The 10,864-nt window shown below is 53.6% G+C and overlaps 1 protein-coding gene across 1 annotated transcript; it reads left to right on the forward strand.

Annotated features, from left to right (window-relative positions):
* Positions 1–5,171: 5,171 nt before the first annotated feature.
* TMEM200C (transmembrane protein 200C) lies at positions 5,172–10,450 on the forward strand. The gene is made up of 2 exons (XM_059894709.1): positions 5,172–5,347; positions 8,230–10,450. The coding sequence occupies exon 2, from the start codon at positions 8,335–8,337 to the stop codon at positions 10,180–10,182; it is 1,848 nt and encodes a 615-aa protein (XP_059750692.1). The 5' UTR covers positions 5,172–5,347; positions 8,230–8,334; the 3' UTR covers positions 10,183–10,450.
* Positions 10,451–10,864: the final 414 nt, after the last annotated feature.

Genomic DNA, 10,864 nt, shown 5'->3' on the forward strand with positions numbered 1-10,864 from the left:
TATGTTTCTTTACTTTTGAAAACGAGTTCCTTGTCTGTGCTCCTTTCCTGCTGGGTACTCACAGCAGCTCACATCACAATTAATTTTGAAAGGAGCTTGGACATGTGAGTTTTTATTAGTTCTCAGTAGGACAAGTCTTCTACCTGTAGTGCTTGTGGCGTACAAGAAATAACGGGAGCAGCGTCAGTGTGGACCTTCAGGATATGTTTTGGGAACACAGGGCACATTTAGCTGTGGGTTTCTTCTTGGCTGTTCCATTGATGGAGCCCCGTCTGCAAAGCCCTTTCCAAGCTCGGCTTTGATCAGCTTTCAGGCCTGCCAACACACCCTGGTTTCTCACTTTAGACCTCAATTATCTTATGAGGCACACAATCCAGCTTTGACGGTGTACCTGGAAAATGGTAGAAAATGCAGGCCATGGGGGGAAACTGAATGTACAAAAATGAACCTATCTATTAGAGAAAACAACCACTGGTCAGTCTCTAGAGCGTGGTGATTTGCAAAATTAAGAATGAATGGTGCTGAAGGCAGAACGCGAAGGCTGTCTTTGCCACATGCCATTTGTCTGGAATGGAGGTAAAGGCCCCCATACGATGTGCTCTACGGAAGCCTCTTTAGACGTTTCATCATTTCCTTTCCTTTGTGGTGTAAGCATTTGGGCTTGAACACTGACAACTTTCAGAAACACAGGAAACAGGCTGGATCGTGACCTTGACACAGCATGAGTTTACCCTTAGTTTCCAAACAGAAGTTCCTGAAAGTGATGCTGAGTTCCTTCTCTCAGAGGTTCATTTGTGGGACTCTGGGGAGTAAAGGCAGAGGCAAGCGCCAGTCCTTCTGGCACAGCAGTGTCCGTGGGGAAGGGCTAGAAACACAAACCACGTAACCTCTAGCTGTGAGAAACCAAAGCTTTCCCATCCTTGGGCTTCTAAGTTCTATTGCTCCATCCAGGCTCTGCTGGGTGTTTTCTTTCTTGCCTATTCTGTTCCAAAAGAAATCTAATGGGGCTTTAATCCACTGTTGCATTTCCTGTTTTCTGTTTTATCAGGCTCTTTTGTCCTTTGCATGTGCCATGAAAAAGTGTGAGGCTACCAAGGTATGTAATGGTGGGGATAAAGATCAAAGACTGTGCCCGCTGAAATCTGAATTTCAGCTAAACAACACATAGCTTTTGAGCGTATGTTCCATGTGAGATTTTACTTGCTAAATCTATTGCTTGGTTTATTGTTTTCTTTGGTCGTGTTTTTGTTTGTCCTATTGTCTTTTATCGGCAGGGGTATGAAGAGGGAACAAGAAGAGAGGAGGAGTGAGATATTTGGTGTCCCATGTTCAACCTCGAGATAGTGGTTTCATTCTTCTGCTGTCGAGATGCCAGAAAAAGGCTTTAGAGTCCTTTCTGTGAAGTCCTCAACCTCCAGTCTGAAGACTGTCCTCTTGGTTGTGTTTCTGCAAACTCCTAACTTGCCTCTAGACTGACATGAGTTTGAAATCTGGGTTCTCCAGCAAACTGAAATGAAAGGGCCCTGGTAATTGCAAAATGAGTGAGGTAGCAATGGGGAAAGTGTTTCCACTCCCCTGGAGAGTGGGCTGCTTGAGTGGCACTGGGCCAACGCCACGTGGGCCACAAGGGCAGGTGTCGTGCAATCACCACAGCTGATCCTGTAACTCCATTTCAGAGTGATTAAGTGCAGGGACCTCCCATGTAGATGCTGGCAAATGTGAACACAATGGGAGAGTGAGGGTAACAAGCTGGGAGAAGATGTGCAGGCTAACGAGGATGATGGCTAAATGTAATGAGTGTTTACCACGCGCTAAGCGTTAGTGAACATGAACTAACCTTGTTTAATCCTCACAGTAATGCTATCAGGTAGGTGTGTGTCATGATCCCCGTAACAGATGAGGAAACCGAGGCAGAGAAGATTACATCATTTACTGATCTGATTAAATTACATCGTTAGTTTGTGGAGGATACAAACTGGTTCCAGAATATACGACCCTAAACTACCTCTGTTTCTGCAGCCTGAACAGTCTGTGAGATCAGGGCGTGGGAAGAGGTAGGAATCGCTGAGCGGCTGACACAAGCAAAGCCTTTCCCACTGCACGTTCCTGGAGACCAAGGTGGGCCTGAGTGGGCCTACGGCAGGCCAGCCACCATGGCGTCTCCCCTGAGCGGCCCTAGGAGCACAGGCAAGCAAGCCGCCAGCCCAAGGGTGATGAAGTGATCAGGGTCAGTAAATGGATTGTGAATTACTTATGAAACGGAATACATTACATAAGCGTTGTTTTTAAGAAAGAGCAGATGAAAGATTTCAGGTCAGAGTTTAATCCAACTAAACTAAGCTCATCTTTTCCCTCTTCTTTTTTCCCAAGGCCTTCATTACTGTCCTGGTACCACATGTTCTGAATGTTGGGCTGAGCCCCGAGTTCTTGAGACGCCGGTGAATTATTATGCTTAGGTAGCCTTGGCCCTTCAGTTTCCAGCAGGGTGAAAGGGAGTGTCCCACAATCTCAGAAATCATCCCAACTGAACGGCCAGTGTAATTAGAAAGAAAGTAACTCCAGAAGGGCCAAGAGCATCTTTGTTCCTTTCAAAATAACTACATAACTTGGAAACCCATGGGAATGTATGTTGATACGATATTATTACAGAGGTGATAAAGGACTCCACTGGAAACAGATGTGATCTGATTTCCTCTGATACCCTGAGCTGAAAACAAAATTACTGAAGGTGATAACACTCAGGTGAAATGAAACAGTTCAAAGTTCCAAAGAACTTAGTTTGGAAGGAAGCCTTTGAATAATAAACCAGAAATTTTACTGCAGTCACCAACATAAGAAAAATATGTCCCAAGGCCTGTTTGTCTAGAAAAGGATGCTTTTCTTTTCTCCTCAAATCCCTCAAATGAGTTTTAACTGTGCAAATGAGGGCTATAATTTATGTAGAAATTTGAAACTATTAATGGCTTAATCCACCTCAGACTGTATTGAAGTTCTGCAGCATGATTCCCGTTTACACAGCTCAGCAAACAGAGGCCCACGAGGATAGGAGTTGCCACCCGTGGCCCCTGGCAGCTAGCTGTGTAATGAAATGAGATCTTAGATCCAATCTTTGTGCAAAACACCAGTTTATTACTGGGATTCAAGAAGTCTAGATGCTCAGAGCCAAAAAAAAAAAACACACACACAAACCCCAAAACCTTTTAAAATGCCTATTAGACCAAGTGATTTCTTCTTTGCAGTGATTTCTCTAAAAGGAAACACTCCAATGTGGGACTGAAAACTTTCCCTTGGTTATGGCTTGTTTTCTAGCATTCTGAATCTGAGCAGGAACAGAGAGGTAGAAGGTGGTGGGTTCTGAACACCCTGATCATCATCCAGCTTCATTATTTGCTTGGAAAGGGGGACAGAGGCCACCCTCCAAACAAGCAGGTGCAGGAGGTTTCCCGTGAGGAAACATTTCTCCTCCACCCTCTCCTGTCTCCCCACTATCTCCATCCCCATATCATCACATTTCTCTCTTTAAACCCGTAAATGTTTGGTCTTTATTGTTCTTTTTGCAAAGTGCAAGCTCTAGCTTTAAACACAAGAGAATGCTGTGCACCTTGAAGAACAATCCTGTAACTGGAACCGTGGGCAGCAAAGCCCTCCTGGGTGGGATCCGTGGACGCTTAAACAGCCAAACTCAGAATATACAACAGCGCCCCCAGCCAAATATTTCTGTCTGGACCCCAAAGTTCAGACAACACCTGCTCCTCTGTTGCTTTCTTCTTGAACCTCGGCTGCCCCATTTCAATAGATAATTGAAAACTTTCTTACTTTCTTCTCAATTCTCCACGGGGAAATTCCACTTTGAAATTCTTTTTTCCCTGTCATTTTTACTTTACAGTTAGGAAGGCAGGGATGAGCTAGGAAACAGGATTTCTCTCTCCCTCTCGCTTTTTAAAAATGACGTAGGGAGTTTGGACGGCCTCCCTACCCCCACCTCCCCTCTTTTGATTCTAACCCTGATTCCTGGAGAATTACAGTTTTCCTTTCCATGTTTGCTGATGACCGAGCGGGTCGGAGCAGGAGGGGCTGCCCAGCGAGAGCCCCGGAGCCGATTCTAATCTCCGATGGGCCCCAGCTGCCCGCGTCCCGGGGAACGGCCACAAAGCCCGGCTGGGAGGGAGCGCGAGGACAGCGGACCGCGGCTGCCACGAGCCCCGCGGGGCGCGCAGCTCGGCGGGGGCGGCTCCACTCGGCCGGGCCCGAGTTCGCTGGGGGACAACTTACTGTGTTCGCTCTGCGTCCACACTGCCAGCTCCCAAGTGGGAGGGGGGGAAACAGCAAAGGCTGTGTCGTGTCCGAGAGTGTAGGCAACAAAAGAGGAGAGAGGAGAGGGGAGGCGGGGAGGGAGGGAGGCAGGGAGACGGGGGCGCTACCCCGTGCTCCCCGAGAGCGCCCCTCGGATGCTGATGGGGAGCTCCTCCCGGAGCGGCGGCCCTTTCTCTGGGCCCCCTCCGGCCCGCTGCTCAGACAGGTTAGTTGGGAGAAAAAGAACAAAGCTCCCAGCCAGGGCAGGCAGCGGTCCCGGGGCGCCCCGGGGGATGAGAGGGCCAAGGCCGAGGCGCCCGGCGCCCTGCCCTCCCCGCGCGCGCCCCCGGCCCGGGCCCCCTCCTCCGCCTCCCCTCGCGCCTCCCAGTCCTCGGGGAAGTGGTTCTTCCGAAGGGACGCGCGCCCGCGGGAGAGGAAGTGGTGGGAGCGGGGGGAGGCCGGCGGAGGGGGGGGGGCGGGGAGCCGGGGAGGAGGCGGGGGACGGGGGACGGGGGGCGGGTGCGCCCCTGAGCTGCCGAGTCGGGCCGGGTACCGACTGCCATCCTGCAGCAATTTCCCTGTGTCATGGCTCCGGTCTCTTAGCAACAGCCGCGGGTCCGGCCGCCCCAAGCCGAGCGAGCCGCCGCCGCCGCCGCCGCCGCCGCCGCGGGCTCAACTCCACCCGGCGGAGCCCGGCGCGCCGCAGCCACACAAAGAGGCGCCGGGCCGGCCGGGAGCGCCGCGGGAGGGCACGGCGAGGGACCGGGGCGGCGGCGGCGGCGGGGAGAGCGGCTCCAGGCAGGATGCAGGATGCGGAGGACCTGACACTTCTTGGAAACTCTTGGAAATGGCTCCCGCCCCGGCACCGTAGGGGGCTGCGCACCCCGGGCGAGCGCTCGCCCCCGCTGGGCTGCTAAGCCGCGCTCGGATGGAGGGCCCCCGAGGCGCTGTCCCTGCGCTCCGCCGTCGGCTCGGGCTGAAAAAGTTTCCCCATGGTTCCTTTGTGTAGCCCGAGCGCCCGTTCGCTGGCCGCGAGCTGCCCCAGTCTTCCCGGGTAAGTGAGCGATATTGTTTGCTTCCAGTGCTGCCATTTTGAGCAATTCTGTCTGTCCCCGGCCCCCGAGCGGCCCTCCCCAGCCCTCCTGCCCGGGCCTGGGTCCCCCGGGCGGGTGTTCGGGAGAGTCATTTTCCTGGGCGCGCTACACGGCATCATGCGCTGCCCAGATGAAAGCGAGTTCAGCATCGCCCTCACTTCGCTGCTGCCTGTTTTCTTTCCAGAGGCGGACTCCCAGCTGCGGCACTCATGTGACTCCAACATAAATAAGCAGACCTAATAAGAAGGGCAAGGGGCTCGCTGCCCTGCCAGTGAGTGACCGGGGGTCGAGGACCTGGGTCGAGTCCCGGGCAGGGCAGGGCGCTCCCAGTCCTGTGGGCTCTGAGCCTCAGACACCGAGTGGGGCTTAATCCATCATGAGCCGAGAACTTGAATGTCTCTCTTGGAAGCGGTTGTATTTTTAGACATCCCTCCTTTGCTTCCCCATCCTCCATTCCTTAACCACCCAAAGACCAGCACCAGGCAGTAAATTGCTAGGGCAGCCAAGCTCGAATGATAAGTTTGTTTTCCTTCGTTCTGTAGGAAGAAAACCTCAAAGGTGGGTTTTCCTTGCCATCTGACCTTTATCAGTATTTTTCGTCAGATGGAAATACATAATAAAGGAGTTCAGGCTTCATCAGAGCTGAAGGAATAATAAACTAGGGAGTTAATTACTAGCTGTTAAACTAATTTTAAAGATCTTCTGTAAACGATTTGTTGAAATCCATTCCAATCTTCCTTACACTCTACCCAGAGCCAAAGCTGCCTTGCTGAGGTGAAATACATGTGTGGACCTTCCTCTCCCAAGACGTCCAGCATCCGTATCAATGCCCAACAAAATGTTAGTTAGCCCTTCTCTCCTCTGGGAGAGCCACCTTGCCAACTGAGTCTGGGTTTGCTTCTAAAATGTCTGGCTTCCTCAATCCTTCTTAAAATAATCACAGATCTTCAGATTATTACATTAAAGATGCTAGAGTCTAAGCAGTCTTTGTGTTACAACTACATAATGAATGTGTTCATTTGGTGGTGGGAGGAAGGGATGGACAGTAAGGTACTCTGGTTTGGGGTTTTTTTGTGTTTTTTTTTCCAATCTGTACTTACTGGTGCAGCTCCTTAAAAACAAAATTCAAAAGGTTTATAGATGTCTCTACTAACTCTCTGTAACCTACCTCATGTTTAACCCCTCTCTCACCCACCTGGCGTTCCTCCTTACCGAAAACCAACTAAGTTCCAAGGAGATACTGATTTGCAAACATTGGAAATAGTTGATTACCATTTGCTTTTCCACCAGTGGAGGAATGATCCTGCCTGAACTGGTATGATGGAGGTGAATCAAGGGCCAAAGCTCTTCACCCAGGCACCAATTAAAAGCAAAAGTCTACCTAAGTAATCCCACATTTCCAAAGGGTAATTTATTCTAAAACATTAATTATTTTATAAAGGATATAATTTCCAAAGGCTTGTGAGTGATATCTAAGCCTTTCAAGTTCATACAATGCCCTTAATTTTAACATCTCTATTATAGAAGGGAACACAACCAGTGGAACAGAAAATGTGTTACTCTGGGGATCCAGTAGGATTGAAATTTTTAGAAGCTGACAGATATCCACAGAGATGCGTCTGTGCATTTACCTACCCAAGCTTTATTATAACCAACTAAACTTCCTATAGGATATTCCATTGACTGTTGCTGCCCTCCTTTCCTAAAAATGACCTCATGAGAAAAAAAGATGAAAACAGCTCTCATGTGGGGAAATGTCATTCTACAAATCGTTATTATGTAGACTGCTGTACCTAGTTAACTGCCTCCTCATTTAAATATTTGGATTCTTTAGACTGTGCTGTTGGCACAGTAATAAGGGGTCAGAACGCTATTATGGCAGAGTTTGTATTTTAGTTTTTGTTTTGTTTTGGTTTTAGATTGGAGTTTTCCCATATGAGAAAAAGATCTTTCTCTTGGAGATTCTGGGGGACTTCTCAAATTCCCTGATGAGATCTAGCACATGATACCTTTAAGGGAGCTCCTCTGAGGGAGGAGAGGAGGCCAGAAGGAAGAGCGCAGTTACATAACCAGTTACCTAAAACTAAATATTCCACCCCAAGAAGCTGTCCAGATGTTGCGAAAGAGAAATGAGGAAGCGGCTGTGAGAGGGATCAGCTTGCCTCTAGCTGTAAGAACAGTGATGGCTGGGAGACCAGCTGGTGGAGGGATCCATGGTCAGAGCACTGACATAGTTCTCTACTGTTCTCCTAGCCATGAACTCTTTATTAATTATCTCGAGTAAATAATCCGTCTGCCAGGATATGACTTTTAATTCCCATCCAGTGAAATGATTTCCTTTTGTCTTTAGAAGTCAGTAACTTTTGTGACTGTTTTTGGGACTTTGGGCCCCACATTGACAGATCCCTCCGCTCGGTTAGAGACTTGGAACTCTGGGGCAGCTCCCTTGAGAAGGCCAGGAAAGCCCTCGCCCACTACCGCTGAGTCCCACATTTATTGATAGCTTTTACTAATGGTCAGAACTCCGTTGGCTGTCACGCAGGAGCGTTTGAAATGAGCACTGCTGGAATAGTACCTACAGAGTGAGTGGAGGATGAGGGGGAGGAGGAGATGGACTCCCAAAGTGTTTTATCGTCTCTGATCAATTATTCCAACAGCGCTTCTCTTCCCTGATCCATTTCCCGCACCCCCTGGTCTCTACCTAGGGCAGTCCCGTTAGCGGGTAATGGCCCTGGGGCGAGGGGCACGCACGTGGTGGGATCTGGGAGCGGGACCATAGCAGCGCGTGGGATGTTGCAGCAGCCAAGGCTACACCCTCTGACTGTCTTCCTCTGCTTTGCAGCGGGAGGAGGTGGCGGAGCAGCTAGTGGGCAGCTGGTGCCCCCCCCCCCCGCCCCCAGCACAGGCCTCCGCCCCAGGGGCTAGCCCCGCACTGCACCCGCTCGCCATGATCGCCACCGGCGGCCTGCTGAGGATTTCCGCCAGAAAGCAGGATCCCCTCCGCCCCCCGAGCCAGGTTCCCAAGCGCAAGCGGAAAGCCAGGAAGAGGCGCAAGAACGACGTGGTGGTGGTGAAAGGCAAGCTGAAGCTGTGCTCCGTCTCCGGGCTCATCGCCCTCTGCGGGATCCTGGTGCTGCTGGTGGGCATAGCCTTGGCGGTGGTGGGCTACTGGCCCAAGGCCAACGGGACCAATAGGGAGGGGGGTAAGCAGCTGCCGCCTGCGGGTAGCGGCCACCGCGTCCCCACCATGACCAACAGCAGCAGCAGTGGCAGCAGAAACCGGTCCAGGAAGCACCAGGGGCCTCCGGAGGGTGTCACCGCCAGTTCCGTGGGCGCGCCCAGGAGCACGCCTCCAGCACGGTCCCCCGCGCCCTCTTCGTCCTCCTCTAAGTCCGTGGGCTTCTTCTTCCGCATCTTCTCCGGCTACCTGCACTCGGACAAGCTCAAGGTCTTTGGGCCCCTCATCATGGGCATCGGCATCTTCCTCTTCATCTGCGCCAACGCAGTGCTCCATGAGAACCGGGACAAGAAGACCAAGATCATCAACCTGCGGGACCTCTACTCCACCGTCATCGACGTGCACAGCCTCCGCGCCAAAGACCTGGCGGCCGCCGCGGCTGCTGCCGCCGCCGCCGCCGCCTCCTCGTCCTCCGCCCCCGCCTCGGCGCCCCCAGGGGCCGCGCCGCTGAACGGCTTCCTCAGCTACGTGCAGTCGCGGGGCCTGGAGCTGAAGCCCGGAGGCTGCGGCGGCGCCGGGGACGCCTTCGGGGCGACGGCGATGCTGGGCAGGGGTGCGTGGCCCCACCCCGCGGCGCTGGGCGGGGGCGGGGCCCGGGGCGCCGCGTCCCCCCCAGACCTGGCCTCGTCCCCGCGCCGCCCGCGGGAGCCCCAGAGCCTGGCGGAGGCCGTGTACAGCATCTACCGCGAGCGCTCCGGCGTGGCCGGCCGTCGCCGGGCCGCCGCGGCCGCCAGCAGCAGCAGCAGCCCGGCGCCCTGCAGCCCCCCCGAGAGCTGGGGGCGCCAGAGCACCGCCAGCTCCCTCGTGGGCTCCTCGCTGAGCGCCTTCGCGCTGCTGCCCCCGCCGGGGGACCGCGACGGAGACGGGGACGCAGCGGGCGCGAGCCGCGGCTGGCAGCGGGCGCCCGGGGAGCGCGGCTCCCGGGAGATCCCGCGGGGCGAGCTCGACCTGAGCTTGACCGACCTCCGCGGCGCCCGGGGCGGCGCGCGCTGGGCGCCCCGCGAGCCGGAGAAGCCGGCGGGCGCGGCGGCCGCGCGCACCGCCAGGGGGCAGGGTGGCCGCCTGCCCAGGACCAGCAGGTACGCGGCCCTGCGACGCCGCAGCACCAGCGGGCTCCCGGACTACCGGGCGCCCTCGTCCCCCGAACCCCCGCCCGCCTCGCGCAGCGCGGACCTGGACTCGAGCGTCCCGGCCCCAGCTGCCTCCCCCGAGCCCCCGCTTCGGCGGGAGCGCTCGCCCCCCGCCGGGCCGGACTCGCCGAGCTCCCAGTCGGATGACCCGTCCTGCAGCAATAAGGGCTACACCCCCCTGCGGGAGGCCGGCACCTCCCTGGAGTCGGTGGTGGACCCGGTGGCTGGTGAAAGTCCAGACGGTGAGGCCGCCACCTCCCCGGGGGCGGAGCAGAGCCCCCCGGAGGGTCCCGGCCAGGAGCCCATAGCGGGCGAGCCCCCCCAGCGGGTGCAGAGGCAGTTTACAAACGAGGAGAAACTCTTCATGATTTCCCGATCTCACGCCCCAGGGGTCGAGGACGGAGAACTGGAAACTACTGGCATTTAGGGAAAGAGGAGGCGAGAAAAGAGTGAGAAAATAGGAGAAACGCCCGCTTGAAGCAGTGAGCTTAACAGTTCCCTCTGTCCTTGGGGATTTATCCGAGGAAATCGTCCACTACCCAAAGAGCTGCAGAATGTTAGCCTTGAATTGCGTTCACGAGATTCCTGTAGATAACTCCAAGCAATTTTTTTAAACAAAAGCAAACTAGTCTTATATGTCCGATGGTGATTGTATGTTCTATGAAAACCAAATGTATTAAAAGGTCAGCAATCTAGTTCACGAGATAAAATTCTCTTAATTTTCTTAGGATCAAAATAATATATTTTTGACAGTAACTGTGCACTTTACTCCAACTTTTTTTTTTGGATCCCTAATTTCCCTAACCTGTACTCTGCCGCTGGTTTTGTCCACAGCTGCTTGTGAATGACAAGCTTTTTGCCTCCTATGCTTTTGTGGAGCATAGAAGGGTCTGTCTCAGTTCTCTGAGAACTGATATTACGAAATGAAGTCAAAGCCAAAAGCATGAGTTCGTCGGGAAAGAGCACTTTCCTCGCCCCACCCCACTCTGCTCATCCAGTTGCCCAAAGGCCTCTCTATTTTTGAAAAGGGAATTTACATTTTGCTACTAGGGCGTCTAATGGAGACCAGAGGGGGCCAGCACCTAGATGGACTGTTACATTCCTAAATT

Source organism: Balaenoptera ricei, chromosome 14, assembly GCF_028023285.1.
Source record: "Balaenoptera ricei isolate mBalRic1 chromosome 14, mBalRic1.hap2, whole genome shotgun sequence".
NCBI classification, from domain to species: domain Eukaryota; kingdom Metazoa; phylum Chordata; class Mammalia; order Artiodactyla; family Balaenopteridae; genus Balaenoptera; species Balaenoptera ricei.